This window comes from Didymosphaeria variabile (genome assembly GCF_027946475.1).
Source record: "Didymosphaeria variabile strain IMI 356815 chromosome Unknown scaffold_5, whole genome shotgun sequence".
In the NCBI taxonomy this organism is placed as follows: domain Eukaryota; kingdom Fungi; phylum Ascomycota; class Dothideomycetes; order Pleosporales; family Didymosphaeriaceae; genus Didymosphaeria; species Didymosphaeria variabile.
The window spans coordinates 167,569-194,553 of NW_026611624.1; the positions used below are offsets into that span (position 1 = coordinate 167,569).

At 52.8% G+C, this 26,985-nt stretch overlaps 13 protein-coding genes across 13 annotated transcripts; 8 read left to right on the forward strand and 5 right to left on the reverse strand.

The window, feature by feature from the left end:
- Window positions 1–4,545: 4,545 nt before the first annotated feature.
- N0V89_006493 (uncharacterized protein) lies at window positions 4,546–4,932 on the forward strand (the record flags this gene model as incomplete). The annotated part of the gene is made up of 1 exon (XM_056215263.1): window positions 4,546–4,932. The coding sequence occupies one exon, from the start codon at window positions 4,546–4,548 to the stop codon at window positions 4,930–4,932; it is 387 nt and encodes a 128-aa protein (XP_056069510.1).
- Window positions 4,933–5,239: 307 nt separating this feature from the next.
- Window positions 5,240–6,004, reverse strand: N0V89_006494 (uncharacterized protein; the record flags this gene model as incomplete). The annotated part of the gene is made up of 4 exons (XM_056215264.1): window positions 5,240–5,350; window positions 5,418–5,794; window positions 5,845–5,953; window positions 6,002–6,004. 4 exons carry the CDS (start codon window positions 6,002–6,004, stop codon window positions 5,240–5,242), a joined length of 600 nt encoding a protein of 199 aa, XP_056069511.1.
- A 342-nt stretch (window positions 6,005–6,346) lies between these two features.
- On the reverse strand, window positions 6,347–8,588 carry N0V89_006495 (uncharacterized protein; the record flags this gene model as incomplete). Its single annotated transcript, XM_056215265.1, has 2 exons — window positions 6,347–8,276; window positions 8,581–8,588. The coding sequence occupies 2 exons, from the start codon at window positions 8,586–8,588 to the stop codon at window positions 6,347–6,349; spliced, it is 1,938 nt and encodes a 645-aa protein (XP_056069512.1).
- Window positions 8,589–8,928: 340 nt separating this feature from the next.
- On the reverse strand, window positions 8,929–10,173 carry N0V89_006496 (uncharacterized protein; the record flags this gene model as incomplete). Its single annotated transcript, XM_056215266.1, has 2 exons — window positions 8,929–9,105; window positions 9,430–10,173. 2 exons carry the CDS (start codon window positions 10,171–10,173, stop codon window positions 8,929–8,931), a joined length of 921 nt encoding a protein of 306 aa, XP_056069513.1.
- Window positions 10,174–10,525: 352 nt separating this feature from the next.
- Window positions 10,526–11,101, forward strand: N0V89_006497 (uncharacterized protein; the record flags this gene model as incomplete). The annotated part of the gene is made up of 1 exon (XM_056215267.1): window positions 10,526–11,101. The coding sequence occupies one exon, from the start codon at window positions 10,526–10,528 to the stop codon at window positions 11,099–11,101; it is 576 nt and encodes a 191-aa protein (XP_056069514.1).
- A 378-nt stretch (window positions 11,102–11,479) lies between these two features.
- N0V89_006498 (uncharacterized protein) lies at window positions 11,480–12,250 on the reverse strand (the record flags this gene model as incomplete). The annotated part of the gene is made up of 2 exons (XM_056215268.1): window positions 11,480–11,965; window positions 12,038–12,250. The coding sequence occupies 2 exons, from the start codon at window positions 12,248–12,250 to the stop codon at window positions 11,480–11,482; spliced, it is 699 nt and encodes a 232-aa protein (XP_056069515.1).
- Window positions 12,251–13,136: 886 nt separating this feature from the next.
- N0V89_006499 (uncharacterized protein) lies at window positions 13,137–13,644 on the reverse strand (the record flags this gene model as incomplete). Its single annotated transcript, XM_056215269.1, has 2 exons — window positions 13,137–13,567; window positions 13,614–13,644. 2 exons carry the CDS (start codon window positions 13,642–13,644, stop codon window positions 13,137–13,139), a joined length of 462 nt encoding a protein of 153 aa, XP_056069516.1.
- A 1,063-nt stretch (window positions 13,645–14,707) lies between these two features.
- On the forward strand, window positions 14,708–16,118 carry omh4 (O-glycoside alpha-1,2-mannosyltransferase 4; the record flags this gene model as incomplete). Its single annotated transcript, XM_056215270.1, has 3 exons — window positions 14,708–14,739; window positions 14,789–15,187; window positions 15,236–16,118. The coding sequence occupies 3 exons, from the start codon at window positions 14,708–14,710 to the stop codon at window positions 16,116–16,118; spliced, it is 1,314 nt and encodes a 437-aa protein (XP_056069517.1).
- An 802-nt stretch (window positions 16,119–16,920) lies between these two features.
- Window positions 16,921–19,302, forward strand: N0V89_006501 (uncharacterized protein; the record flags this gene model as incomplete). The annotated part of the gene is made up of 1 exon (XM_056215271.1): window positions 16,921–19,302. One exon carries the CDS (start codon window positions 16,921–16,923, stop codon window positions 19,300–19,302), a length of 2,382 nt encoding a protein of 793 aa, XP_056069518.1.
- A 587-nt stretch (window positions 19,303–19,889) lies between these two features.
- sbp1 (Ran GTPase binding protein Sbp1) lies at window positions 19,890–20,797 on the forward strand (the record flags this gene model as incomplete). Its single annotated transcript, XM_056215272.1, has 4 exons — window positions 19,890–20,180; window positions 20,229–20,493; window positions 20,543–20,671; window positions 20,727–20,797. The coding sequence occupies 4 exons, from the start codon at window positions 19,890–19,892 to the stop codon at window positions 20,795–20,797; spliced, it is 756 nt and encodes a 251-aa protein (XP_056069519.1).
- A 761-nt stretch (window positions 20,798–21,558) lies between these two features.
- Window positions 21,559–22,558, forward strand: tfg3 (transcription factor TFIIF complex subunit Tfg3; the record flags this gene model as incomplete). Its single annotated transcript, XM_056215273.1, has 6 exons — window positions 21,559–21,567; window positions 21,645–21,834; window positions 21,895–22,046; window positions 22,105–22,221; window positions 22,294–22,414; window positions 22,470–22,558. The coding sequence occupies 6 exons, from the start codon at window positions 21,559–21,561 to the stop codon at window positions 22,556–22,558; spliced, it is 678 nt and encodes a 225-aa protein (XP_056069520.1).
- Window positions 22,559–23,332: 774 nt separating this feature from the next.
- On the forward strand, window positions 23,333–24,830 carry N0V89_006504 (uncharacterized protein; the record flags this gene model as incomplete). The annotated part of the gene is made up of 3 exons (XM_056215274.1): window positions 23,333–23,390; window positions 23,446–24,233; window positions 24,279–24,830. 3 exons carry the CDS (start codon window positions 23,333–23,335, stop codon window positions 24,828–24,830), a joined length of 1,398 nt encoding a protein of 465 aa, XP_056069521.1.
- Window positions 24,831–25,865: 1,035 nt separating this feature from the next.
- On the forward strand, window positions 25,866–26,828 carry N0V89_006505 (uncharacterized protein; the record flags this gene model as incomplete). Its single annotated transcript, XM_056215275.1, has 2 exons — window positions 25,866–26,139; window positions 26,344–26,828. 2 exons carry the CDS (start codon window positions 25,866–25,868, stop codon window positions 26,826–26,828), a joined length of 759 nt encoding a protein of 252 aa, XP_056069522.1.
- Window positions 26,829–26,985: the final 157 nt, after the last annotated feature.

The following is a 26,985-nucleotide window of genomic DNA, read 5'->3' on the forward strand; positions in this document are numbered from 1 at the left end:
GTTGTCGGGGGCCTGCGACCATCTCATACGGTCTGGAAGGATGGCGGTATCTGCAACCGCGGCAAAACTCCCTGAAATGGGCAGGCTAGCCTCTCAGCTCCCGCAAGATCTGGAGTGCCTAAACTCTACATAGTAGGGATTGATAACGAGAGCCAATACGGAAGGAGGAGGAGTACGACACACATCCGAACCCCAGGCGGACGGCAAGCATCTTACGGTTACCCAACATGCACTCGTGGGGTACCTCTGCATCGCCGCGCACACGTCGGGTCGCCTCGTTTAAGATCACGATCTTTGCGCGGCTGTTGGACTCAGTGACAAACACTGAAGCTTCAAACTTTGGATGACAATTTCGAGATTGTCACAGGGTTCGTCTGCGATTTTCTGCGGTCCGAATTGGCTTCGCGTTCAAGCCTCGACGAAGATAACGACGGGCGCCTGGGCAAATTCTGGGCGGGCGGATGGGGAGGCTAAGTTGGTTGGCGGCGCAGCCTTTCCCTCGTTGGTGGATTCTCCGGGACCCTGCCCCGAAGAGGCATCCTTCTAGAATGCTATCTGCGACTTATCAACACCAGATACTAATAATCTACATCGACACGCCTGTCTCTTCTGCACCCGGCCACTTGGATTTGGAATGCGCCATTTAGGGGCTCCGCTTCGGGATGCGCGATACCTCAACGACTTGCGCGCGGATGTGGACGTATGGGTAGTGCGGCTGCTTGCGAGCAGGCGACGGGCATGTCAGGATCGCTGGGATTTACTTTTGTGCAACGCGAGGCTCACAGACTTATCACCTGACGCTCACCGACAGGGTGCCCCGGCCGACCCTCGTGCTGACCGGCCCACCTCCACCATTCTCGTGTCTGGAAACCCACCTTCCAATCTGGGGTGTCGCGAAACAATACGAACGACACCAAGACAATACTGCTCATCTTCCGTGCGAGTTGCATCGACACGCCATGGTTGTCTTTCGGTCCTTCTTAGAGGCTGTTCTCTCGCAATTGAAGTGTAATAACCTAGCACGCCGAACTACCTCAAAGAGGTTCGTACCTCCACTCGCGTGGGCTGTCAATCTGCAGTTGACAGCCTCGCACAAGGGCGTTCGTGACACGCATATTCTTCTGGCGTAAGCGCCAGCCGAGCACGAGGCGCCCGGGCTGCAGCCGATGGTACGGAAAGCCCGACGTACGCGACAGGTCTCAAAATTGGCCAAACAATGGACATATCGCTAGGGCCTGAAACACTTTATGATGGTGAATCGGAACGTCTCGCTCCAAGAGCTTTGCACGACCTATGCTTCCGAGGGGCGCGCTCACTGATACACAAAGAAAACACAGAGCCAATAGCTCGCACAGCTGCCTCTTAGATCTTGACGTGCTGGTCTCAACGAGTCTTGAACAGGGTATTACTGTACTGATGGAGGGTGACTTCCATGCCGCCCTGTATCTCAAATACCGAGATAAAGCGTACGGCGCTGCTTCATCGTGTGAGTGGTCGCCCGTTGATTGCTGCGACCCCATTCCAGAAGCTCGAGATCGCCGCCCAGGACAATCCTCGCAACCCGCAGCCTCTCCCACCGCCCGCTCCCAAGCTCGCCACGGCGGGCACTACGCCGCTTGGGTTCTTGAAGCATTCATTGGTGGCTTGGAGTTGCACACTTTAGACCTGATGGGAACAGTAACATTGGCGTGTGCCTTCTGTGGGCCTTGCCGACCATATCGTTGACGGTTGGACGGAAACAACCCTGTACAGTTGGCTGGAACCGAGGTCGTGGGTAGTGGAAAGCGCAATTCCCCTGCGTCGACATTGCTGACAGTTGGCCATAAGTGAGCGCTATGTTGGAGATCGTCGCACATGTTTGCTGCAGATCTTGAGACCGGACGCGAAGATCGAAGACGCATTATCGAAGTGTCATGGTCTCTACCGTGACAGCTCATACAGTGTACGCCAATAAACGATCGAAAGCTGTACGCATCAATAACGACACCCCCGCTGTCAACAGTGTTTGCTCTACATTGTGCTTTCGTGAATAGGTGACCTAGGTGCTCGCACATTCTTGCGAGCTCTCAACTAGGCAAATCCGGTGAGCAGGTCGAAGACACTTCGACCTCAGAAAACACCACAAGCACAACGCTGAGGTCTCACGTCACTTCGAACTCTGACAGCCAGGCGACAGTGTCTTCAGCAATGCGGCTTTGGACGCCACAACACGTTCTGGAGGCTTGATGTCCTCTCCGGGCTCCTGGTGCTGTCCTCACGACCGATCACACGTGCAACGCGCACAATCACGGTTCACAGCCGACGCGGCGCCCCCAACAGGGCCCGACAGTAGGATTTCGGCACACACGAAACCGCGCACGCGGTGTTCTGAGTGCTGCCCCCACGACCGCAAAAGGGCCGCGACTGAGTAGCACTCGCGAAGGCTTGCTCGCAGCCTCGTCGCGAACCCCGGAGGATTGTCCATTGCCAGTGCGTCGAGAGAAATCTCCGGTCAGCTTGACATCTCGTGCGCAATTGCCTTCTTGAGAAGGCGCCGGAGTGTTGCCGCATTGCGAAGAAATCGTGAATGGAAGGTCAACCGGGATTGGATGTTGTAGGATGGTCGATAACTCAACTTTCTTAGGAGCGTGTCGTGTGAGAGGCGCATCTAAGCACCTCCTCCAAGTGTGATACGCTCCTGCTTGCATGATTTCGTTTGATAAGCGATATGTGCTCTAGAAAACAGTACGTGCTAGCCAATGATTGAACGCCTCGACTGGATATGTACTTGTGTTTGCGCAAGGGTACGGTTCCTGACATACACAGCAGCCCAGAGAGTGGCAAACATAGCGTAACAACAGCTCGAACAACGTGATGTTGCCAGCCCAAGGCAGATGAAATACTCAAACGTTCGAAGAAGCTTTGTACGTAATTGGTGGGTTAGGCCACCACGCGGGGAAGCCGCTTGATCAACCGTCGCGCGATGGATTTTGCTCCACTTTATATATTGATGCGAACTTGGTCTCGTTCTGTGGAGTGCTATAGAGTCGGTTGTTGATGACAATACGGTGTGTTGGGTGGTCTACTAAAATATCCCAAAGGTACGTTTTCTGGCGTGTGCTATCTTCAGAGTACCACTTGAGGCTACACTGAGAGCAAACGAAGATGCACCTTCTGGCAAAGCTTCTAGTGAAATCGAGTAGATTAACTTACCGTACAAAGGTACACGCTGCAGCTAGTTAAATAGATTACAAGAAAATATGCAACTCTGTGTGTCTCTCCTCTTGAAAGAACGAGAACGCGTACATTTAGCACCATACCGAAGTCTTAAGCACCAGCGGCTTGTATATTGTTTACGCCGGATAGACCAAAACACCTGCGCAAGTAAAGCTCCGCGTCACGATCATAAATCACCTCCTTTCAATCTCAACTGCACATATGCGCGGTAGGTGACCACGCGCCCTCAAGCCCTCGACGTCACACTCGCTCAAACGCTTGTAGCAATCCGTGCTATCCGTTCTGATGTGCGATCTCCACGCCAACGATATCCTGAAATTGATCGCCTTTCCCCAGCTCCTGGGGAAAGGCTGCGGTTCGGACGGCCACTCGTAAACTATTCGCTTCAGACCGCATTCCAAACGTCGCTGGTGTCCAAGCCCTACCCTATCGCTATCCAGCCACTTGACCAGACGTTTTGTGTTTTGGCGATAGGCAGGGCAGCAAGAAAGATTCGAGTCACCGGAACCAAGAGAAGTGATGGTGAGCGTGGAGAAATTCAGGTAAAGGAGCGCCATGAAGGGGTCTTCGCGGGTGAATAATCGGCCGCAATTGATGGGGCGGGTGAACTGAGAGGTTATCAGCTACTGGTCTATAGCTTATCATTATCAACCGCACCTTCATATTGAACAGGTCTTTCATGCATGTGGGCTTGTCGTATTGCACATCTGTGTCGCCGTATGTGGCGCGACAGCGAGTCTGTATGTCGGCGAAGAAGGCGACACTGCGCTTGATGATTTCGGGCTGAAATTCATTTTGAATTTCTTTGCAGGTATATAGGAGGCCCGTGTAGGTTGTGCGAGGGGAGGAGAGGGGGTTGAATGGGATCAAGTAGGAATAGACATGTAGGCGGAGTTCTGCTGGGAGGGATAAGATGCTCATGATGATGGCGACGGAGTAACAGGACGACAACTGTCTGTCTCTGTGTACCTTATCCCAAGAATAGGCTCTTGGCAGTTGATGATGGAGGTTTACAGAGGCGGGAGTCAGAACGAGATGCTGTGTTCTTGCGACGCGAGGGATTCGTTATGTAAGATTACACAACGAAAGGCGTTGGGCTACGGTGCGTCTCTGATCAATTAGCATCAAAGAGCTTGAGGTTGCTGACCGAGTCTTGTCAGGCGTCAATGCAGCCTGTGAAGGATTCAGGTGTCTTGGACCGATGGCCGATAGTGGTTACCGACCCCGCGTCACGTGTTAGGTCCGCCGAACGCAGCTGCCTTTTGCGCGCCCGAGCTCAAGCTTCAACTTTCCCACCGCCGAGCATCAAAACATCACCACAACTCAACCATGCCGTCTTCGGATTACGCCTCCGCTGGCGGCGGCGCTCTCAAGCTCAAAGGTGCCGGCATCGACAAGAAAAAGAAAAAGAAGAAGCCAAAGACCGCCGAACCCACCGCCGAGGCTTCTACAAAAGTAAAGTCGCGCTCAAAGTCGCCGTCGGGTACACCGCGCCGCTCGATATCACCAGACGCAGCCGAGCAAGCCATCAAGGAGGATGGCGGGCGAAAGAAAACTGAGGCGGAGAAACGGCACGAGGAGATGCGGAGGAAGAGACTGGAGGACCGGCTGAAGAAGGAGGGTGTTAAGACGCACAAAGAGAAGGTGGAGGAGCTGAACAAATACCTGAGTGGTCTGAGCGAGCACCACGACATGCCGAAAATCGGACCGGGCTAAGACGCGATCGGAGGTGGGAGAGGCTGCGCCGCAGGCACAGGCGCGCGCATACTGATTCGGGGTTGTGCATTGCCCAATTTGGGTCACTACGCGGTACCTAGATTCTGTCCATATGCTGCGTGCATATCAAGAGGCGCTATGGAATCGCTCTGGCCTGGGTCGGCTCTTTGGAGTCTTCGTCACGGCTCAGCTTGGCCCAGGAAAGCGTACGAAAGCAGGCGTTATGGAAATATCGAGTGCATAACACTTTCCGGCATACATCTCACTTCATTGTCGTGAGAAAATCGACAAGACTACTTTGGGTATATCAGAAATCACAAGAATCCGCCAATAACTGAGCCAACTCCTCGAGCGCAGTCTGATCCTCCGCATTGAATCCGTTCAGCTCCGCGCAGTCAATATCGATGATCGCAACCACCTTTGCTCTTATCAGCATATTTTCATACAACTACCTCTTCTTCGTAGTGTTCAAGATTGGTGCTCACCTTTCCATCTTTCACAATTGGTACGACGATCTCGCTCTTGCTCGCACCGTCACAAGCAATGTGACCCGGGAACCTCTCAACGTCTTCGACTAGCTGAGTGATCTTTGTCTCAGCAGCCGCACCACATACGCCTCGGCCGAAAGCAATAGCCTGGCAGGCCACTTGACCTTGGAAGGGGCCAAGGATTAGTTGGCGAGCATTGTTGGGGTCGGTAAAGTAGAAGCCAGACCAGTTCACTGCAGATGATGGTGCAGGAAGAGAGTGGTAGGCATGCCAGAGGAGAGAGGCAGCGTTCGAGAAATTGCTACGTGAGAGCAAGTCAGTCACGAAGGTTACAAGAGCGCCAAGTAAGTGGCAGAAGGCAAAGATCGGCATACCTAATCTAGCCGCATGTTAGCATATCGTATGTAAATTCATAATGTGACACGTACCCAATTTCTCTGCCCATCAAACAGTACCTTCGCCTGCTCTAGAACCTGCGCGTACACCTCCTTCTTGCTCATGCCATCCGCAAAATGCGACGAATCTGCGTGCACCTACCCAAGCATCAACACCACACTCTCACATTATCTATAATGACGTACCATGGCTGAACTCAATGAACTATGAAGTGTACTGAATCAGAGTTCTAGAAAACGCAACGTGCAGAAGGTTTTCGAGCTAAAAGATGGCGCAATCGGTGCGATGTGGATGCTGATTGGTTGATGGCTAGTCGGAGTGGAACTGCGCGAACACTACACATAGAAATTGAAGTTGCTATGAAGGGCACCGAGGTTCAATTCGACAACATGTACAACACCAAATGCGACTCATCAGCGCAGCGTGGACTAGACTTATTATAAATGTATTGAAACCCAGCTAAACTAATGTCAGACTTGAGTTGTTGCGTCCCCAGAAGTACTTTCTGGGGCGCCCCATCGAAAGACTAATTACATGTACTCGAGCCTCTCATTCCTCAGATCATTGATCTTCTGCTGATATCTCTTCTTCATGAGCTGGTTGGTCGACTTGTCACACCTGCCCTTCAACTCCTCAATCTGCGCGTCGAGTGCCTGACGTGCCATTTCCTTCGCCGAGAGGACCTTACTTGGTTTTTCCTCTTCCTCTTCCTCCTCCTCCTCCTCACTTTCCTCATCACTTGTCTCACCAGCTTCTAAGTCCTCGCCAGCTTCTAAGTCGAAGAGCGAGTTTATGTCGTCCTCTCGCTGTGCTTCCTCCTCCTCTTCACTTTCGTCCTCGCCCTCACTCGCATCTCCAGTGACTACCTGGAAGTTGGGATCGGACTCGTCGTCCTCTTCAGGATCAGGATCCTGAGTGTTTGGTTTTGGAGCAGGTGTGAGCTGCTGCTGAGGCATATCAGCCTGAGTCTGTGGCTTCGAAGCCAGTTCTTCTTGCCGCGCTGTGCGGATAGCGTTGTCGATACTGGTGCCGATGCAATTTTGGGCTTCGGCTTCATCGTCGTCGGCATCAGACTCGTCGTCCGACTCCTCCTCCACTTCCCCATTTTCAAGGCTCTCCATAGCTAGGGCAAGGAGGCCATCATCGTCTGCCATCGCTTCATCACCAACCTGAGCTGAACTATCGGCTTCAAGGCTATCTTCATCACCAAACGCTTCTAGAAGTCCATACTCAATGGCAGCTCCAAGGCCATCACCATCGACCATCTCCTCATCGTCTGTTGCAATAGGCGTTGGCAGATGCGCATCAATTTTGCGCTTTTTCGAAGGCGCCTCAGAGGCGGGTGCTGCTTTCCGCTTCTTCTCTTCAGCAGCTGCACGCTTCTCAACTTCACGCACTGCTTTCTTCTCCTCAGCTTTCCTCTTCTTCTCTTCTTCGCGAAGCCCTTTCTGCTCTGCAAGCTCCGCTACTCTAGCTTCCCTCTTAGCATCATCCTCCTTCCTCTTCTTCTCAGCCTTGATCGCCTCTGGCGATTTCGCATTCTTGCGCTCTTGAATCTTCGCAAGCCACTTCGCCTCGATCTCCTGTCCATCTTTCTCCCAAATAAGACCCTCCTTCTTCTTTCCTTCAACAGCTAAGCGCTCGACGTTCGCCTCGCTGAAGTCTTTGAAGTGCTTTGCAGCCCAGGTCAAGTCTGCCTCAGCCTGCTCATTCGAAGGCCAAAATAGGCGGCAGTACTCTTGCTTCTGGCCCCTTGGTGCATTCCGCATGGATTGAAGCCAATCCATCTCCGCCTTACGCATGGTCACACCAGTTCTAAGAATGCAGGCCTTGAGGTGCACCATGCGCTCCTGGAGATGGCATGGTGGAGCTGGCTCTAGAGAAGGCTCTTTCGGAGCCGGAACGGGATTCTGAGACGCGCTATCGTTGTCTTCAATGACAATAGGTGAATTGGCCATCTGGCCTTCGGTGGGGCGGTTCTGTGGCCGTTGTTGTTGAACGGCCATGCCCGAACCGGCTTGGATAGAGCCCACAGTACCTGTCTGTGGATATTGCATCTGCATTGGCTGCTTGCCATGCATAGGCCTGTGTAGCTGGTACTGCTGCCACTCCATGGTGCCGTACCATATCCGTCCATCGAAATCCTTAGACCCTAGATAGACCCCATCAACGAAGTCATACGGAGTCGGGATCGGACCACCGTCATCCATGAAGGCGATGATGGCACGGTCGTAAACATGGCTACCTTGGCCTAGGAAAGACCTGTAATGCACCTCTGCGTGGCGGAAGGTGATGCCCTTCCTGTGGAATACTTGAGCTACGCTGCCGTTCGCAGGATACACGATGAGGGTACCAGTGCGGCCAGTGCAGCTTGGGATGTAAGGGGCGTGGGAAGACATTTTGATGGTAAGGTGTGTGAAGGTGTTGAGGAGATCCTGGGGTGTTTTGAAGGGTGTTTGGCTCTAGGTTTCTTGTCTAGAGTGCTTGAGGAGTTGGATGGAGGAAGTGAGTTCTATATCAGATTGGTCTTCGATATGAACAACACTTGAATTGTTGCTGTAAAGATTCCGATATGTGTCGAATACGGTACTATCTGCGTTGTTTTGAAGTTATATAGTCCGGACAAGAGTTTGGAAAGTGTGTCTGAAAGTGATCTCTGAGTGTGGGGAAGCAGTGATCGATGAACGAAGAGGAATTGATACGACAGCTCGTTCTTATAGACCACCTGCAGGCAGAGAGCTCAACAGTACCATTGCAAATAAACAATGCCATTCTCACGATAGCCGTTGAGAGAAGAGATTTCGCAGCAGACCGCTGGTACAGCGCCATATCCACACCGATCGTGGAACTGAGACAGGTGGAACATGGCACACAACCTGCTGCATCACTGCGCTTGAATGGACTCAAGCAACTGAGACCACGCCTTGAACATGTCCCGATGATTCTCATTCGTCCAACCTTACTGTCTAGTTTCTCGTATTTTCTACGCCCACTTTGAGGACGCATCTTGCTGAGAGTAAACCCAGGATACACGACAGAACAACAGACTAAAAACGGATTACGGCTGTGGGCTGCGGAAGTATCATGGGGCAAGTCAATCCAGGGTACAAAATTAATTTTTTGGGAAGACCACAAGATCTGGGTTCTTGAAGCAGTTGTATGAGGTTAGGATGGAGGTACCGGTGGTAGGGGTTGACAGCGGGTCCGCCGGTACGCGTCGAGAACGCCCCTGGAAACGGTCGAAAGTTCCATGGACCGCGACAGCGGCCACGTTGAGGACATCAAAAACCTGGATCTGCGGGTGGATCCGAAGTTATTGATAGAACATGATGGAATGTCGCATGCGCCATGTACTTGATAGTATCATTTGTGTACAGTGCAAAACATGAACCGTTGGGGTGCTTTAATAGCTTGAAAAATTTGTGTACTATGTTGAGGGATGCAACCTACGATCCAAACATGCTTTTTATCTAATACTGTAAGGTAATTGTGCCGCGCGGCGCTCTCTTCATCCCAGTCTTTGATGCCTCGGCCAAATCCCATGCTCCTTCCAAAACCCCCTCGAATCCAACTTCCTCCCTAACTTATCCATTTCCCTTGGCAAAGCTCTTACCCCCTCCTCTAGCATCAACTCTCCCACCCACTTCGCAAATTGCTGTCTCGTCTCCTCTTGCTGCACGCTCTCCTCCCCGTCATCAGCCATAGCACTGAAGCTCATGATCAGATCATACCAATCATATACCCTTAGGTCAGCCAGAATCCATCTTTTCCCTGGCGTCGGTTGTCTGTGGCTTGCGACGATGGCTCTCGCGACGTCTTCACCGTGGATGAAGTGCACGGCGCCGCGTTTCTGGACATCGTCTTTGCTCTTGCCAAGGCGGGGAAGCCAGGAGCGTGGAACGCGGGTGCCGCCGTATAGACCGGAGAGGTTGAGGGATGTTCCACCTAGTTCCCTCAACTCGTCTTCAGCGATAGCGCGCTCGTTGCTTTTATCGTAAGGTGAGTCATCATCAGAGTAGGAATCGGGCAGCTGATTGAAGATTCCGGTATGGCCGAGCTGGATCCAGTGATTCTTGGGTCCATGGACAGAGCGGTAGAGACCGGTAATGGATTTTGATGGTCCCTTGCCGGTCAATGGGAAAGTGATCAAAACTGTTTTGGCTTTTGGGAGAGCTTTGTAAGGCTCTGCAGAGCCCGAGTCAGGATTGAATTTGAAAGGGATAGTGTTGTCTCTTCCGGTAGTCGTAGTAGCCGCCCACGAAACATTCTCTTTCTCCAGAAGTGGTATAAGGAAAGTGGATGTCCATCCCGCACCTAAGATCAATAGTTCGACTTCCTTTGGCTGCTCGCGGAGCATGTCGGACTGTTGGACCAGGCGAGACTGTGCGGGAGAGGATTGATCAACGGAAGCAGATAGAGGTTTCGAACACCTGAACGTCTTCATCAAAGCAAATAAGTTGTTGTAACTCGAATTCAATGGTAAACAATCAGGTCGCAATGTAGTCGTGTCGTCACACTAGCAGGTCCCAAATCAAATGAAGTTAGCCCTCCGGCACCATCCCAGCAGCTCTAGCCGAGCGCCAAAACAAGCGCGTCAATGGTCTTCGCATCATGAACATCTCTAATTCCACAAAAAACTTTCCCAACGCGCAACAGCCCCGAACCTACGTCGCATTCCCCTTGATTACGTGCGCATGTCCACATCCACAATGGCGACCCCTAACGCTCCCTCCGACATCCTCACACCTGATCAACGCCTTGCGCTCGAGCAACAAGAAACATACGCTCGCTACAAGCGCAACATCGCCATCGGCGGCGCAGTCGCCTGCCCCGTAATCATGCTTCTTCCCCCGCGAAAACTCGACCTCTACACCCTCTCTCTCGGCATCGGCTTCTACCTCTCCGCAGACCACCTCGCGCAGTCGTACAAAGGGCGTCCGTTGCTGTCCCTCATCACACCCTCTTTCTCATCGCCTGTCAGCAGTCTGCCCACAGAGAAGGCGCGAGAAACATCTCGGATATTCAAGGAGAGGGAAGAAGCTGAGCGGGCAAGGAGAGAGGGTGTGGAGGGATTGGGGAAGGAAAAGAAGAAGGGTATACTAGGGAAACTGTGGATGGGCGACGAGGAGGAGGGGTGGAAGGAGAGGAGATTAGAGGAGGAGAGGAAAGCCTTGGAGGAGGGGAAGACTTATACAGATATGATCTTGGAGCAGATTTGGGATGTGTGGAATTGGGATAAGAAGAAGGGGAATGGTAGCAAGGACGATGGAGAGAAGAAGGAGTGATAGAAAAGGAATTGTGTACGAGGGTGTATGATATGACTGTTGTAGGATTTACAGGATGGGAAAATCGCATCTGCCGGCGTTTTGATTGGCATTGGTTGATGGTGGCGGTGGCTCTTGTTGCAGCAATGTCGGAAGGACATGGTCATGCTAGGATATATACCGATGTAATATGTACATTACTTTAAACGGGGAATATGGTAGTTTGCTTGGTGTGTTGCTAGCTTCTCGGACGACACTCCGGTCGCCTGGGTATCCTTTATTGAACCCCTCACTACGCTGAAACGGCTCAATTGTTCTCATAGGTTCGTAGCAATTATTTCAGGTTGTGCATTGAATACAGTGTCAACTGCAGGTGTTTCTCTCCGACCCAGCCTATGCTCACTGCCTCCGCCTCTTCTTAGCACTTCCTCTTTCCTCTTTGCCCACGTCCTCGAACCCCATGGTAATCCCTTCCTCCTTCCTCTTCATCACGCCTGCAATAGGTTCGAAAGTCCCGCTGGCCCGTATCCTCTTCGTCGGACTCCGTCCCATGTATTCAGCTTCCTGGTCCGTGGCACCTTCGGTCTCGCCCCAATTCTCCATACTGTCATAAGCGTCAAACTTGCGCTTCTGGGATGTACTAGGCGAGTCTACGAGTCTGCGTAGACGAGCCTCGCGTAGACGGCGGTTGACTTCCTCGGTCACATCGATGCGCTGGACTTCGTACTCTTCCTGGGGCGGGCTTGTGGGCTGGTCTTGCGGCTGGCGCTGCGTAGGCCGAGCTGAAGCAGAATTCGGAACTTGCGGAGACGAGGGTAGAGGGGTGGAAGAGGGTGTTGGGCGTTCTGCGCCTTCGAGACTGAGGCGCGCGCGTTTATTCGATGCCTGCCATGGTTACTTAGTATATGCGCTGAGTAATATGCCCTGTGGAGCTGAAGAGGCGCTCTGTATCCTTACCTTTCTCTCCGCAAGGCCTCCCGCCTGTAGCTGATCTGTGAACTTTTGCATACCATCTTGTAATCTGCCCGTCTGGTTGCGTAGAGATATCAGATCCGTCGCAAGCCAATCAGGCGAATTGTGATCCGTTCGTTCGAGTGCCTCACTGAAGAAGCGCAGTGTAGAGCGTAAATTCGCCATATGCTGATCAATCTCGTCCAGATTGAAAGCCATCGTGAAGTCGGAACGCAGTTGGTCTGCAATTTGAGTGCGCGAAGTTGAGGTTACGGTGGGGGAAGCTTCGTCATGTGATAAGCGGGCGGTTTGTATATAATGTGGGAACGTTGACACTCGTAGAAGCTATAGCGCGGGCCGAAAAGGCTTGTGAAATATGAGACACGACATTCACAGTGACATGCTTCGAAAGTTTGGCAGCTTACTAGTGCGGCGCTAGTTATTCCGACGGCTTTTCCGAGCTTCCGATCACGCGCCAGGCGCGCCGGCCTTACACCCCTTCAGGTATACAGACGCAAAGTCATTCTCGATCAACAGGCTCGCCTAGCATGGTACATTATGTGATGAAATGCTTACGCACAGGCCAAATGATGGCAGTAACCCTCAGCTTATGTACTTTTTCCTGAGTGGAGCAATCATTCTTAACGGCCGACACCAGACTGCGGCGGATAGCTGATGTTGCCTTGTGTCTAGCCGTATTCTTGGCTCACCATTATTACGTGGTCTGCTAACGGTGAGGTGCGTCTCCTGATGTGCTATCTTCGTGGGAATTACAGTGTTGCAACCCCAACGGCCCTTCAGCTGTCCGCGGTCCCTGGATGTAGATGTAAGGTTTTGGTCCCAATACTTCCACCAGCTGCAATGGCCGGACGCGCGGCGCATTGTGTAGAGCAACTGAGCCAACCGATAATGTAGTACCGCCATGGGTCGCAGGAGCCGATAGGTGGTCAGGTCCGTTCCGGTTGACATGAACTCGGAATCGACACTAGCTCCCTACACGGGAAGATGTTGATTATAAAGACGCGGAAGTGCAATGCGTCCATGCTTCCTTTCAGCGGCGGCGTAGACCTGTATTGTGAAGCGAAGTAGCCCATACTATGCACGTTTACCCAGCTTCCTCATCTCCAAAGGACAGCTTAACAGGTTTTCCTTTCTTCTTAGCCTTCTTCACAGGCTTCTTCTCGGGTACTTGCGTCTCCTTGCCATCCCCCTCTTCCTCTTCGGCGATGACCTTCGCAACCTTCCGCTTCTTGGTCACCTTGCCAACTTCAGCAATATTGTCTTTAGACTGTGTCGTCGCTTCATCCTGCGTCGCATCGTCATCGGCTTTGGTCGCGTCCTTGCCCGCTACCATCGCCTCATACTCAGCCTTCGTCATCGACTGATTCGTATCCTCCAGGACATAGGTAGGTGCATCGTCTTCATCATCGTCCTTCTTCAATCGCTTGTTCCTCGGAATTGGTTGTTCATGTCGTCCAGAGCCGTCACCAGCTAGTTCGCCTCGCATCCGCCGCAGGAAAGCTGGCTGAGTGTCATCTGAGAACTCATTAGCTCGATCTAGCTATATTGGGTGCGGACATACCGTAGTGAAGGTCTTTGGCCTTGAAACTCATGGTTGTAGCAAAATGTGTGGAGCTACAGCTGCTGGTTGGAGGTCCTCAATTGTCGAAGTGCTGCGCATGGACCTCGATTGCAAGAGCTCAAGATAAAGGAACGTAGCACCAAGGTGTGTCACGTGAATAGTAGATGCGGCGCGTGTCCGTGTTCAACGCTGTTCGGTCAAGGTCCGGTAGTTGGATCGAAATGTCACCGCCGGTGTGGGCCGCTTGTTGATGCAGGCGCGGGAAGCGGGCGTAGATCCCTTGGCGATGTTATCTCCGTCAGTGACGCGATGTTTACTCTTTACCCCTTTCAGCTGATAGTGGCTGCTCCTCACGTTGATCTTTCGACACTTTTCTCAGCGCGGTGTTGCGACAAGCTTATATAATTCATAGGATAACTGCGATCGAAGGCACCAGTGTGCTCATCGGTATAAAACTCGATGCGGACGCTGCCAGGTTGCTCCTTCTGTTTACTTGTCAAAACTTTCCCGACTAGTGAGATTGACACGCAAACAGTCCCGCCGTGCAACTCGTCCCTGCAATCCTCAGACTAAATACATCCGACGTAAATCCCGCGTGCGAGCATCCGAAATCCCTTACTCAAGGCACGCGCGCTTTCACTCTCTTGGCTCCTGCCTGAACGGTCGTTACCGCTGGCGCTCCCTTACACAAACGCGCTCTCCCGCTGAACCGCGCGCCAAATCTGCCACAACGACATTGAAGCAGTGGATAGACTCTTTGTCCTTGACACCGCGGGCGAAGAACACTGGGAGGCGGCGCACTCCAGCGCCAGGTGTTCTAGAGCGATTGGCTGGGCACAATGGGCACGTTACGAGATCGAGATGGCGCACAAAAGTTATCCTCACCAAAACGCGACCGAGTCAAGCCTGAAAGTCGGCCGCGCCATGGGAAAAAGACGTCACCTCAATCGGGCTTCTTCCAGCGGCGTGTACAGCTCAAAGGCGGCTCTTCGGTCTCAGTACCCCTTGGCATTGTCTTACTGTTCCCGTTTCTGGTGGTAATACTGATCCTGCTTCTCTTCGCGAGATCTCCAGGTTCCGACCCAGTGAAGACTATGCCAGGCGCGGGTACTCCTCCATCGATACGGTACGCTTCATTGTGAGCTCGACTGATGACCATGCTAATGTTTCACTAGGAAAATAAGCGACAGGTACGATAAACCCTTCGCAGTGGGCTGCCTCGAACCCCAAGTGAACGCACCGCGTGCGAACGCCGCGTTCGTCGTGCTCGCGAGAAACAAGGACCTGGAGGGTGTTCTACAATCGGTGAGATCAATCGAGCGGCATTTCAATCGATGGTTCCATTACCCTTACGTCTTTTTAAATGATGGTGATTTCAATGAGACGTTTCAAGAGGTCGTGGAGAAACACACGAGCGCAAAAGTAGAGTGGGGCAAGATCAGCCCGGAGATGTGGGGGTTCCCAGACTGGGTCGATCCTGCTGTCGCGAGAGAGGGCATTCAGAAGCAAGGCGACGCTGCCGTCATGTACGGAGGGGAGGAGAGCTATCACAAAATGTGCCGTTTCTATTCAGGGTAAGCCAGTTGTCAGGATTCATAGTGTAAACGCTAATGGCTGGACAGCTTCTTCTACAAGCATGAGCTACTGCAGAAGTACGAATGGTACTGGCGCTTGGAACCGGAAATCAAGTATTTCTGCGACATCACATACGACCCATTCCAACATATGATACGGAACAACAAAACATACGGCTTCACCATTGCTATCAAAGAGCTCAGAGAGACTGTGCCCAACATCTTCCGATACGCTTCCGCGTACAGAAGGAAGCACAACCTGAATTCGCAAGGCTTGTGGGAGATGTTTGTAGAGAAGCCCGAAGAGCGAGAGCAGAGGGAATTAAGAGAGAAGGAGGATGCAAAGAAAGCAAAGAAAGATAAGAACAAGAAACCGCTCCCACAGGAGGTCCTTGACGTAGACCCTGACTACAGTACACTCCCACGTATCGAGCCCGAGGCAATGGAGGGCGAAACGTACAATATGTGTCACTTCTGGAGCAACTTCGAAATTGCTCGACTAGACTTCTTCCGCAGCAAAGAATACAACGATTTCTTCGAGATGATGGATCGCAGTGGTGGCTTCTGGAACGAGCGGTGGGGAGACGCACCTGTCCATTCGCTTGCCGCGGGAGCATTACTGGGCCCGAAAGACTTACATTACTTCCGCGACTTTGGATACAGGCATACGACGATTCAGCATTGCCCAGCGAATGCGCCAGCCCGCCAGTTGCCCAGGACACCGTATCTCGAAGCGACGACCCTGGACGAGAAGGCTCGGCGCGAGGAAGACGATTACTGGGCACACTATGATCCGGTGAGGGAAAACGGTGTCGGTTGCCGGTGTCGATGCGACACCGATATTGTCGACGTAGAGGGCAAGCAAGGCTCGTGCCTTGCAGAGTGGGTCGAGGTCGCTGGTGGGTGGGCAACACCTCCTAGCTGGATCTAAGAAGTTCTTTTACTTGGGCGATGATACCATAGAGGATGCAGCGTTGCTGCTACGAGGCGCAAGGGGATTCTGGATGGTTTGCTTTGGCGGGATTCATGTCTATATGGTGGACGATGAGGCATGAGGGACGAACATACTTCTCTGTATATCTTGGAGCGCGTTGCACTTTATGTACTTCTATGAATGACGACATCAGCATCAGCATCAGCATCGTTAGAGGTAGTAATGGAGAGCCGATTGATCTTCATTTGCTTGACCGCGTTTCGTTATTTGATGTGTGTTTGAGGTTGTTGAATACATCCAAATACCCGCTCTTTGCGACACGCCATATAAGAAGCTCGCAATGACGGACTCGTTGGTGGCTGCGTGACTTCCTTCCACGGTACTATCGCCTTTGCTGATAGGCGTGTGGATCCTAGCGCCCGCTCATAAAGGAAACCCCCGCGCGCCGGTCGCTGCAGCCTACCACACCCCGCCTCAAGCTGTACTACGCCCCGACAGCTTCATTACGTCTCCAGCCGCCACATCACTCACCACTTGACTCCTACTGACGCTCAAATACACAGTTCACAGTCCCGCATGGGCACCTATTACTCTTCCACACAAGAATAGTGGTCGAACTCGCGCAGGTGCCCCACCCTTCCACTCCCCCGCGGTTAGCTTTCCCACTCGTTGTACGTTAGGCAGCGCCCCGGCCTGACCGTCCACGCCCGGTCCTGTTTGTTTCACACTTGACCTCTCTTCGCCTCCCACTCTCGCCGGCCGCTCTTCGCACTCCTCTCATAAATGGTTCAGCGCTGATATGACCTCCGACAGGCCTGACGCTGCTCAGGAACTCGAGTATCCACCGATTCGGGTCAACCGGTCTCTGGCCCAGCTCGATCTCAACACTCTAATCATGCGTTCGAACCCACAACACCCTTCCCAAGAGGCGACTTCCCTCGAGGACAGCGCGTACGAGGTGCTGGACCGCGCCGGCTACCTTTCCGACGACGATGGTCACACTGCCTCGGTCGCCTCTACGTCCCCCGATGACATGTCTGTTACTCTCTCCGAGACAGAGAGTGAGGGCGAGGACGACTTTGCAGACTATCATGCTGGCGAGGCTTCTCGGCTTGCCGAATCCTCCGCAGCTGACCCTCTCGACACCGAGGTGATAGCTGCCGGCGAAGATAGCACCCTCACTGAGCGGCCTGGCCTAGGCGACAGTGATAGCGGGTTCCACTTTACATTGCATGAGCACCCTATTGAAGGCCACGCCGCGACTGAGGGCTACAGCGTGGTGAAAGAGTTCACTCCGGAGCAGAGCACCTCCAAAGTGTTGGAACCATACGGCTGCTCCGAGATCCGTCTGTCTGTGGCGCTCGGTCTTGCAGATCGCTTCTATCCTGAACGAGGATCCTTCAGGGTCTTGTTCGTAGGTCGACTGGACGCTTGGAGCGAAGAGGGGATCAAGACTAGTCTACTCAACGCGCTCCTTGCCTCGCCTGGTTCCTCTAAATCCATCATGGTGCGCGGCCAGGTGGAGCCATATAGCCCAATTCTACACGCAACTCACTGCACAGGTGTTGAGGTACAGCCCAAGATAGGTACTCCGAAGTGTACCATCTTCAAGCTCGACGGCAATGGTGGAGCGGAGCTCGTAATCAACCACGGCCGCAAACAGGACACCTGGCCTGACTTGGCTATCTTTTGCTATCCTCAGTCGAGCTCCGTCCGTCTAGCTGAACCAGATTACCTTGAAGCTCGCCTCGCGTGTAGAACGAGCGGCATTCCAATTCTCGATGTCACTGACCACCGGCGATTCAATGAGGAACAGCCAGGATTCAAGAGTCACCACGACCCCATGAGATTGCGAGTGTGTGTGGAGGGCAAGCATGACTCCGAATTCAGACAGGTCGATTGGCTGCCTGTAGATGTATACACGTTCATGCACCTGGAGCCCTCGGATCTTAACCGTCATCTCGCCGCTATCAGCCCTTGCGCGCGATCTCCGCGACCATCTAGCCATTACTGCAGTTCCGACGCATGGAATCTCACCGGCGTGGTCCCAAGCTTTATTCAACAGGGATTCAAATCTCTATTATCTATTGATGACCCCTTGAAGGTGGCTTTGAAGACGGGCTTGGTCATGTTTGCTTTGATCGGATGGGTCTTTTTTGCTTACCGCGGTGCATCATTCCTGCAGCTCAAATACGGTGGGACAACACCAGCAGTCGTACAACCGCTCACAAATTCCCTGAGCCACACGCCTATTTCCGCCGCCCTCGCCACCACGCCACAAGTAGTCGCATCGACGACTTCGACTCCTTCAGTCAAGGATAAGATCGACGAGTTCTTCGCAAAACAACGCCAAACAGCTCAGCTTGAAACAGTGAAGGCGGTTGAAGACTTGCGGAAGCTAGCGGAACAGGAGCACCTGAAAGCAGCTGCGAAGTTGCGCGAGAAGCTCGAGAAAAAGAAGGCCGAGATGCGCCGACGTGAGGAAACGGCGAAGACTGCGAAGATTGGCGGCTTCCAAATTTATACCAGCGGTGATCAGCGATTTATTCTTCGCCCTTCCAGAGGCTTCACGGGGCGGTCACGGAAACCTCAGCTGCAGATACAGGTCTCAAGGGATTCTAAGAACGTGCCTATCAGGTACGAGCGCACGATAGACGGCGTCTACGTAGTGGATCTAGAACAACGGTATCCGGTCGGTTCCTTCAACGTCAGCATAGTAACTCACTCCAAACCGCTGCTGCAACAGTCCTTCAATATCAAGATGGGCCGCAGCAAGTCTCGCGTGGAACAGTGGTTGAGCGATCTCCAGCGTGAACGTGCCACGGTTCAGCACGTATTTCACGACGTTTCATCGAACATTTTGCAGCAACTCCACACTGTCTCCGCTCGCATAGCGGACGAAACTCAAGCGTGGAAAGACAAGGTGTGGCGCTCAGAGCGCGAACTGGTGGACCGAGTACGAGAGGCCAGTAGAGAAGTCGATCGTCATCTAACTAAGGCTCGCGATGAAGCATGGACAAGCCTCCGCCAGGCTACAGCTCCAGTGCGGACATCTCGTCGTACACTGTGGGCGAGGAACAACGCCTACGTCTGGCGATGTGGATTTGAGCGAGCGGTCGGTCTGTCAAGCAGGGACAAAGACGGGAAGAAGACGCGGTCTTGCCAGTCAGCCAACTGGTGAAGAGCTTACCTTGACTGGCGTTCTTGAATTTCTTTTTACATGGGATGGCGTCTGGTTTATTTTCCATCGGAGTAAGACATCAGAGGCATGATATACCAGAATAACAGGGACCACAAGGCGTGGAATGAATCGTTGGTGTTTCTGGTCGACGATTTGGGTTGGATCTGACTCGGTGCTCATTGGTATGATATCACGGTTCAGAGTTAGTTTGTAGCCATCAGTGGAAATGTTCAGCCACAACTCGAGAATCCACTCAAACATAGTGCGGTTTGACCTGCGCCTTGATATTTAGTCGAGCACACTCGAAACTTGAATTGCAGACATAGACAACACAGACAGGTTGATAGATTCTTTCCAGGCTACATTTTAGGCTGCGAGACCCTTGAGGCGTCGAGGTGCCTGTGCGGCGCCTTGGAGTGGCACGTGCGGGGTCCGTCGCACCTGGGCTGCCCCTCAATCGCGACTTCTGTTTAAATTCTAGTTCACTGCCAACAGCACGCCACCTACACACAGCATCCACCCACCGGTACACGCTGTCACCCATAAACCTTTGATATATCCACTTTACCTCCGTCTTCTCCCACAACATGGCCGACGCCAAACCTGACCCCGCCGCCGAGCAGGCCGTCAACCCCTCCGCCACTTTGGTAAAGGACGAGACCGCAAAGGTGACGACAGACATCACCGAGCCGAAGCCGGCCGAGGACAAGCCTGCCACTTCGACTGTCACCGAGACCGTTGCCAACGCTGCGTCGACCGCCACCACGGCCGTCAAGGACAATGTTTTCTCCATGTTCGGCGGTGGCCCCAAGAAGGAGAAGAAGGAGGAGGTCGATGACGCAGACGAGCCTTCAGGTGCTTCCAAGCCCAAGGGCGAGGTACGTACATATACTGTATTTGGTTCGTACTCGACTGATGTGTTGCAGGACGAGAACCCCGAGAACGAGGAGCCCGAAGTCGACTTCCAGCCCGTTGTCCACCTCACCGAGAAGGTCGACACCAAGACCAACGAGGAGCTCGAGGAGCAGACCTTCAAGATGCGCGCAAAGCTTTTCAAGTTCGACAGGGACTCGCGGGAGTGGAAGGAGCGGGGCACTGGTGATGTTAGGTTACTGAAGCACAAGGAGAACGGCAAGACCCGTCTCGTCATGCGCCGGGACAAGACGCTCAAGGTCTGCGCCAACCACTACGGTACGCTTGCCAGACTACAAATGATTTGGATGCGTGCTAATGGGCGTAGTTGTGCCTGACATGAAGCTCTCTCCCAATGTCGGCTCTGACCGCAGCTGGGTGTGGAACGCCGCGGCAGACGTTAGCGAGGGCGAGCCCGAGGCTCAGACCCTTGCCATCCGTTTCGCCAACAGCGAGAGTAAGCGCTCAATTATTCCAATCTTATATTCTGGACGCTGACAAGCTTTGCGCAGACGCCAACGCCTTCAAGGAGGCTTTCATCAAGGCTCAGCAGGAGAACGAGGCGCTTTTCAAGGCCGAGTAAAGGAGACACGAGTTGGGAGGGAACAAGAGCAGGCATGTCTTGAACGATGGATGACGGATGAAAGCGATGGAATGAAATTTGGTATTGGTACTATACACCCCCGGCGGCAGAGATCCCCACTTGCACATAGATAGTATTCACGCGACCCGGCCATGCGGCTTAGGGACCTTCCCCTGATAATTGAATAAAGAGTTCAGCTCGTCAACTCTAAGCTCAACCAGACTCACCGCAGTAATGATGAGCTGTGTTTGTTTCTATTATGGTCGCCGTCAATATGTCTCTTGCGATTGTATCGGGGGCTGAACTCTATACTTCCGGGCGTACGTTGATGCCAAAGAAGGTATGCGACCTGTGTTTACGGCTCATGCCCTCTCAAACGTTCCAATGTTTGGCTCATGTCACGTTCTTTCACTTACTCCAGGGTTGCACGTCCCGAGCCAGCGTAGAAACTCGAGCATTGCAAAGCTCCTTTACTCGATTATATCACTAAGTACTTTCACTTGTCCTCCTCGAGCATCATTCATCCATACAGTGATACTGCTACCAGCTTCTAAAAAGCGCCAAGTCACGAGCTGCAGCTGCAGCCCTTGTGCTTTTGCTTGCTCTCTGTGGTTGCGCCAGCCCGTCCCCGCTAAAAGCTCCGACCACCAGCCACTGCACCACGAACCGCGCTCTCCACGAACTTGAACGCGACTGCCGCCCCCGCGCGTCTTCCCACTCGACAACGCACACCTATACCGCACCCAACATACTCACCCATCATGCCGGACGTACGTTGCGACCCTCGCGCGGCCGCCGAGAACCCAAACCCCAATCATACGAGACCAGTAACTAACGTTGAGAGCAGATCAAACGGACAGTCAAGCTCGTAACGCGCCAGCGTCCTATCTCGGAGCCTTCACCCATGGAGGGCTTCCCAATGCGATCATGGAGTATTGAGATCTTCCTCGTGGACGACAAGGGCAACGAGGTTCAGGCGAACTGCTTCGAGAAGGCCGTGTACAACCTGCACCCGAGTTTCGAGAAGAACAAGCAGAGTATGTGGAGTGGATAATGGAACGGGGAGGTGCGCTGGACTCGAGCTAACGATGCGACAGCTTTCAAGAAGCCCCCGTTTAGGATTGAAGAGAAGGGATGGGGAGAGTTCGACATGACGATTGTCCTCACAGGCGCGCATAAGGGCGGAGACCACACGCTTGCGCATGACCTCAACTTCCAGTCTGAGAAGTATGAGGCGACGCACCAGGTGGTATGTTTGCGCTGGACCTGCAAGCATTCAATTGGACAGGCGCTGATCATTTGCGCAGGTCTTCAGGAACCCGAAACCCGATCTCGTGGCGTTGCTCGAGCAGTCCGGCAGTGACGCAAACGGTGTCCGCGGTAAGAGCGATGCATCGAAGAAGAAAGCTCGGAGGGACAAGGCGGTAAGAATCGAGACCCGCACTTGATGTTGAGGCACATGGAAGGCTAACGCGGAGTTGCTTCGCCTTGACCAGGTCGACATGGAGAAGCTTGCAGACGGCCTGCAGAAGCTCAACGAGGATGACCTTCTTCATGTGGTCACACTGATCCACGACAACAAGTCCAACGAGACATACACTAAGAACGATGTCGAGAGTAAGTGGCATACTGAGCTCAAGCTGGAAACAGCCAAGCTGACAAAAGGTGGCAGATGGCGAATTCCACGTCGACCTCTATACCCTCCCCGACTCGCTTGTCAAAAATCTGTGGGACTTCACCTCCTCAAAGACCGAACTGTAGTGCAAGTCGGCGGCATTGACTTGGCTTCAACAAGATTGACCGGGTCGTTTTTGAGCATGGTATTCGGCGCGAATAATTATCGCAGCACATCACAATCTGTGTCTCGACATGTTACCGTATGACACACGAAGGCGGTATAGCGGCGGCTCTCGTCGCAGAGCCGGTTGTATAATTTCTGATCCGCGCTTACTTGGTTAGAGGAGAGGGGTTTTTCGTGAGGGGAGTTTTAGTACCAGCCTTTGAGATCTCATATCCCAGGTTTCACTCGAGCTTTGGAGTTCCGGTAAAAGCAGGATAGGCGACCGGCGATCACGGCCGAGTTAAGTTCGAGCTCAGTCGACTGGCTCTTAGGGAACATAATCTGAAGAAACTTCACTATCGGTCTCTACGTCCAAGTCTTGGCTGATGGTGCGCAGTGAGCAGTACTGACATGTTGAGGGCTCTTATTGAGACTTTCGCCCTTGTTGCATCAACTTCGCGATAAGGACGATTTCCATCTTGACTAGACTTACATAAGCTCTGTTTACCCTTGGTCCTGCTTTCCTTCGCAACGGAGCATCCCAGCCAGTCCTTGGAGACATCCACCTGACGCCCACGCTAATGAATCATTAGACCCCACTTCTCCACACTCACATCTTCCCCGCTACAGCCTTATACCATCAGTATGTTCGGAGAAGCTTCTCAGCATTATGAACTATCTTCCATGTATAGTCTTTGCCGGTCGCCCGCCATGCCATCTCTCAAAATTGACGTATCTCTACCACGGCGAACACAATGGCGACGAACAGTATTACAAATGGTACCGCTAAACGCGCAATTCGCATCGGTGGAGGTACGTTGCACAAGGTTTTGTCTTACTAATAAACATCAATTGACCTGTTGAACAGCATCCGGCGGCTTCACCGACCGCGTACGCGCCATATCGCGCCTGGCATCTGATCCATCTGTCGATGCCCTCGTAGGAGACTGGCTTTCCGAAAATGTAATGACTGGCTATGGCGCAGGCAAAGAAGCCCGCCGGAAACTCGAAAAAGAGCGAGGTTCTTCTTTCTCGTTCGAGGAGAAGCGCCAAAATGCACACTTTGCATCTACGTTCCTGCAGTGCTTTGAGCCCGCGATAGGAACGCTCAAGAAAAACGGAGCGAAGTTGGTGGTCAATGCGGGCGCGAACGATACGGAGGTTCTCGCTGAGGTGGTGCGTAGGCTATGTGTGGAGAGGGAAGGGTGGGAGGCGAAGGTTGCGTGGGTAGAGGGCGATGAGGTGACGGATCAATTCAAAGATATGGCGGCACGAGGGCATGTTTTCAAGAACCTTGGTGATGGGCGCACGCTAGAAGAATGGGGTCATAAGCCGTTGTGTGCGCAGGCGTACTTGGGAAGTCTGGGCATTAGCGAGGCGTTGAAGCAGGGCGCGGATATCGTTATCTGCGGGAGAGTCAGTGACGCGGCACCTACGATAGGGTTGAGCGCGTGGTGGCATGGCTGGAAGAATGATGATTGGGATCAGCTGGCGGGTGCGTTGATTGCGGGCCATCTAATCGAATGCAGTGCATTTATTACGGGAGGGTATTACAGCGGCTTTAAGGATCTCATGAAGTCAGGAAAACATCTCAACTTAGGGTTCCCGATCGCGGAAGTCGAAGCATCAGGGAATTGCGTGATAGCGAAAGAATCTGTAAGTAGCTCTCTTCTGCAATGTGTGCGCTGCTCAAGTGCATAGAACACGGGCGGCATGGTGAACACCGAGACCGTAACGTCCCAGCTCGTCTACGAGATCTCCGGTCCTCTCTACCTCAATTCGGACGTTGTCGCCAACCTCGAAAACGTGTCTCTGACACAGCTCAACAGCGACCGCGTGCGCGTCTCGGGCATCACGGGACTGCCTCCTCCAGCTACGACTCGCGTCGGTGTCACTGCGCACGGGGGATATCAAGCTGAGTGGCATTTCTACCTGGTGGGGTTGGACATGCAAGAGAAGGTTCGCTGGATGGAAGAGCAAGCAAGATATGCGATTGGCGAGGAGATCATGAGCAAGTTCACCTGCTTGAGATTCCAGTTGCTAGGTTATACAGGAGAGGGTGTAGGCGTGGGAACACAGGACTGGAATACGGCGGACTTGAGAATTTTTGCTCAAGGGCTGAGGAAGGAGTTGTTTGATGGCAGTGATCCTGACGGATTTGCGAGGAAGCTTTATGAGACGGTGTTGCAGAGCTGCCCGGTGAGTATCTTAATTACGCATGCGATGCGGGACTCTACTAATAGGTGGAAATAGGGCGTGAGCAGACCAAACGACTTGAGACAATCAGCGCCGAAGCCGTACTGGGAGTATTTCCCCACGCTGATCCCGCAGTCTGCTTGTAGGCACCAGGTACATCTCCTATTCGACCCAGCATCGGACGTAAAGACGCCGATACCCATTGCACTCCCACCAAAAACCGCAGAATACGGACCACAACGGTCATACGAAACAGAGAACGCTGCTCCGCTGAATTGTTTCGGGCCTACCACACTCGCTCCGTTAGGCTACGTCGCCCTTTCCCGGAGCGGTGACAAAGCGAGCGATGCTAACATTGGGCTTTTCGTAAGGAGATTTGATGAGTGGGAATGGCTGCGATCATTTCTCACCATCGAAACCTTCAGAGAATTGTTGGGAAAGGACTGGAGGGGTGGGAGAATTGACAGGTGAGTGTCTTGACCAATCCTGCTTAGGAGAGCCGATGCTAATGAGCAATAGATTCGAGATGAAGAACTTGAGAGTCGTACACTTCTTGATTAAGAACCATCTAGATCGCGGATACAATAGTGGGAGTGGGATTGATACGCTGGCGAAGAATCTCGGGGAGTGGACCAGGTGTAGGAAAGTGCAGGTGCCGAGTATATTTCTGGAAAGAGGAAGGATATAGGCGTATCTTTATACTTGGAAACGCACGACTTTGGATGGTCTCTTTCTCAAAAAGTAGACGATTGCGCCGGCGCAAAACCCCTGCACAATGTGTCAGACGGACAAACCCAACACCTCCCATTAGCGTCCCATTACTCCCATACTGCCTACAAACACGCCAATTTTATCCCCAAAACTGCTGCAATACATTTCCAGAACATGCGTCATTAGCGTCTGGAGTAGCCTACAGTACACCCCGCGTATCCTCGGAACCGTATGCGGAGTAAACCCCCGGAACAGCATTTCCGCCGTAGCTACATCCCACTATGCAACTACTCCACCGACCCCGTGACCTTCCCATAGACTACAAGACTAGTCCAAAGGACAACATTCTTAGTTTCTGCTACTCATCACGATAACTTCACAATGACACAACAATTCTCCGGCCGCGTCATACTTCTTACGGGCGCAGCATCCGGCATCGGCCTCGCGACGGCCCATCTACTTGCCTCACGCGGTGCCAATATATCCATTGCAGATGCGAATGTGGAAGGTCTGGACAAGGCTGAGAAAGAGATTAGAGCGAGATGGCCTGGAGCCGGGGTGCTGCCGTACGTGGTGGATGTGAGGGACGAGGAAAGCGTGAAGAGGTGGGTGGAGACGACGAAGGGGTATGGGGAGGGTGGATGGCGCGGCGAATGTGGCGGGTGTTATTGGTAAGTTGAGCTCTGACTACGGTGGAAGCAAGCAAGGTGAACGGGGGAAGGAGCTGGGTCACTTTCTGTTGGATTGGAAGCAGGAAAGTTTGCAAGAAAGCCCTACCATTTTCACTGCGTTCTTACAGGGAGTCTTATAGATGAAGGAATGGTGGATTCCAGGATTGTACCTGCTGATACTCATGCAGGTAAATCAATCGGCGTAAAGACCATCGCAGAGCAGGACATTTCAGAGTGGGACTTCATCATGGATATCAACCTCAAGGGCGTCATGATCTGCATGAAGCACCAACTACAGCACATGTCCGACAACGGATCTATCGTCAATGCGTCCAGTATAGCGGGCCTTCAAGGACGCCCAAGAAACGCGGCGTATGCCGCAAGTAAGCATGGAGTTATCGGGTTGACGAAAAGTGCGGCCAAAGAGTTTGGAGAGAGGGGGATAAGGGTGAATGCTGTCTGTCCCGGCATGATCGACACGCCGATGAGCCAGGCCGCGAGGATTCCGGTCAAGGACACGAAAGATGAGGCGTTGAGCGAGGCAGGGCGTGTGGCGCTTAGGAGGAAGGGAAAGGCGGATGAGGTGGCGGAATTGATTGTTTATCTGTTGAGTGATGGTGCGAGTTACATTACGGGAAACGCGGTTAGTGTGGATGGAGGGTGGCAGTGTTGATATATATGGAGAGTATATCGATAAAAGAAAAGCGCACATTGTGATGATTGTAGACCCAAGAGACAGAACCTGCCAGTGTAAAGGCCGGAGGTTTATGGGTTCATAGAAACGTTCAACACTTGTGAGTCATAATATTCGCAATCCACTCATACTTGTG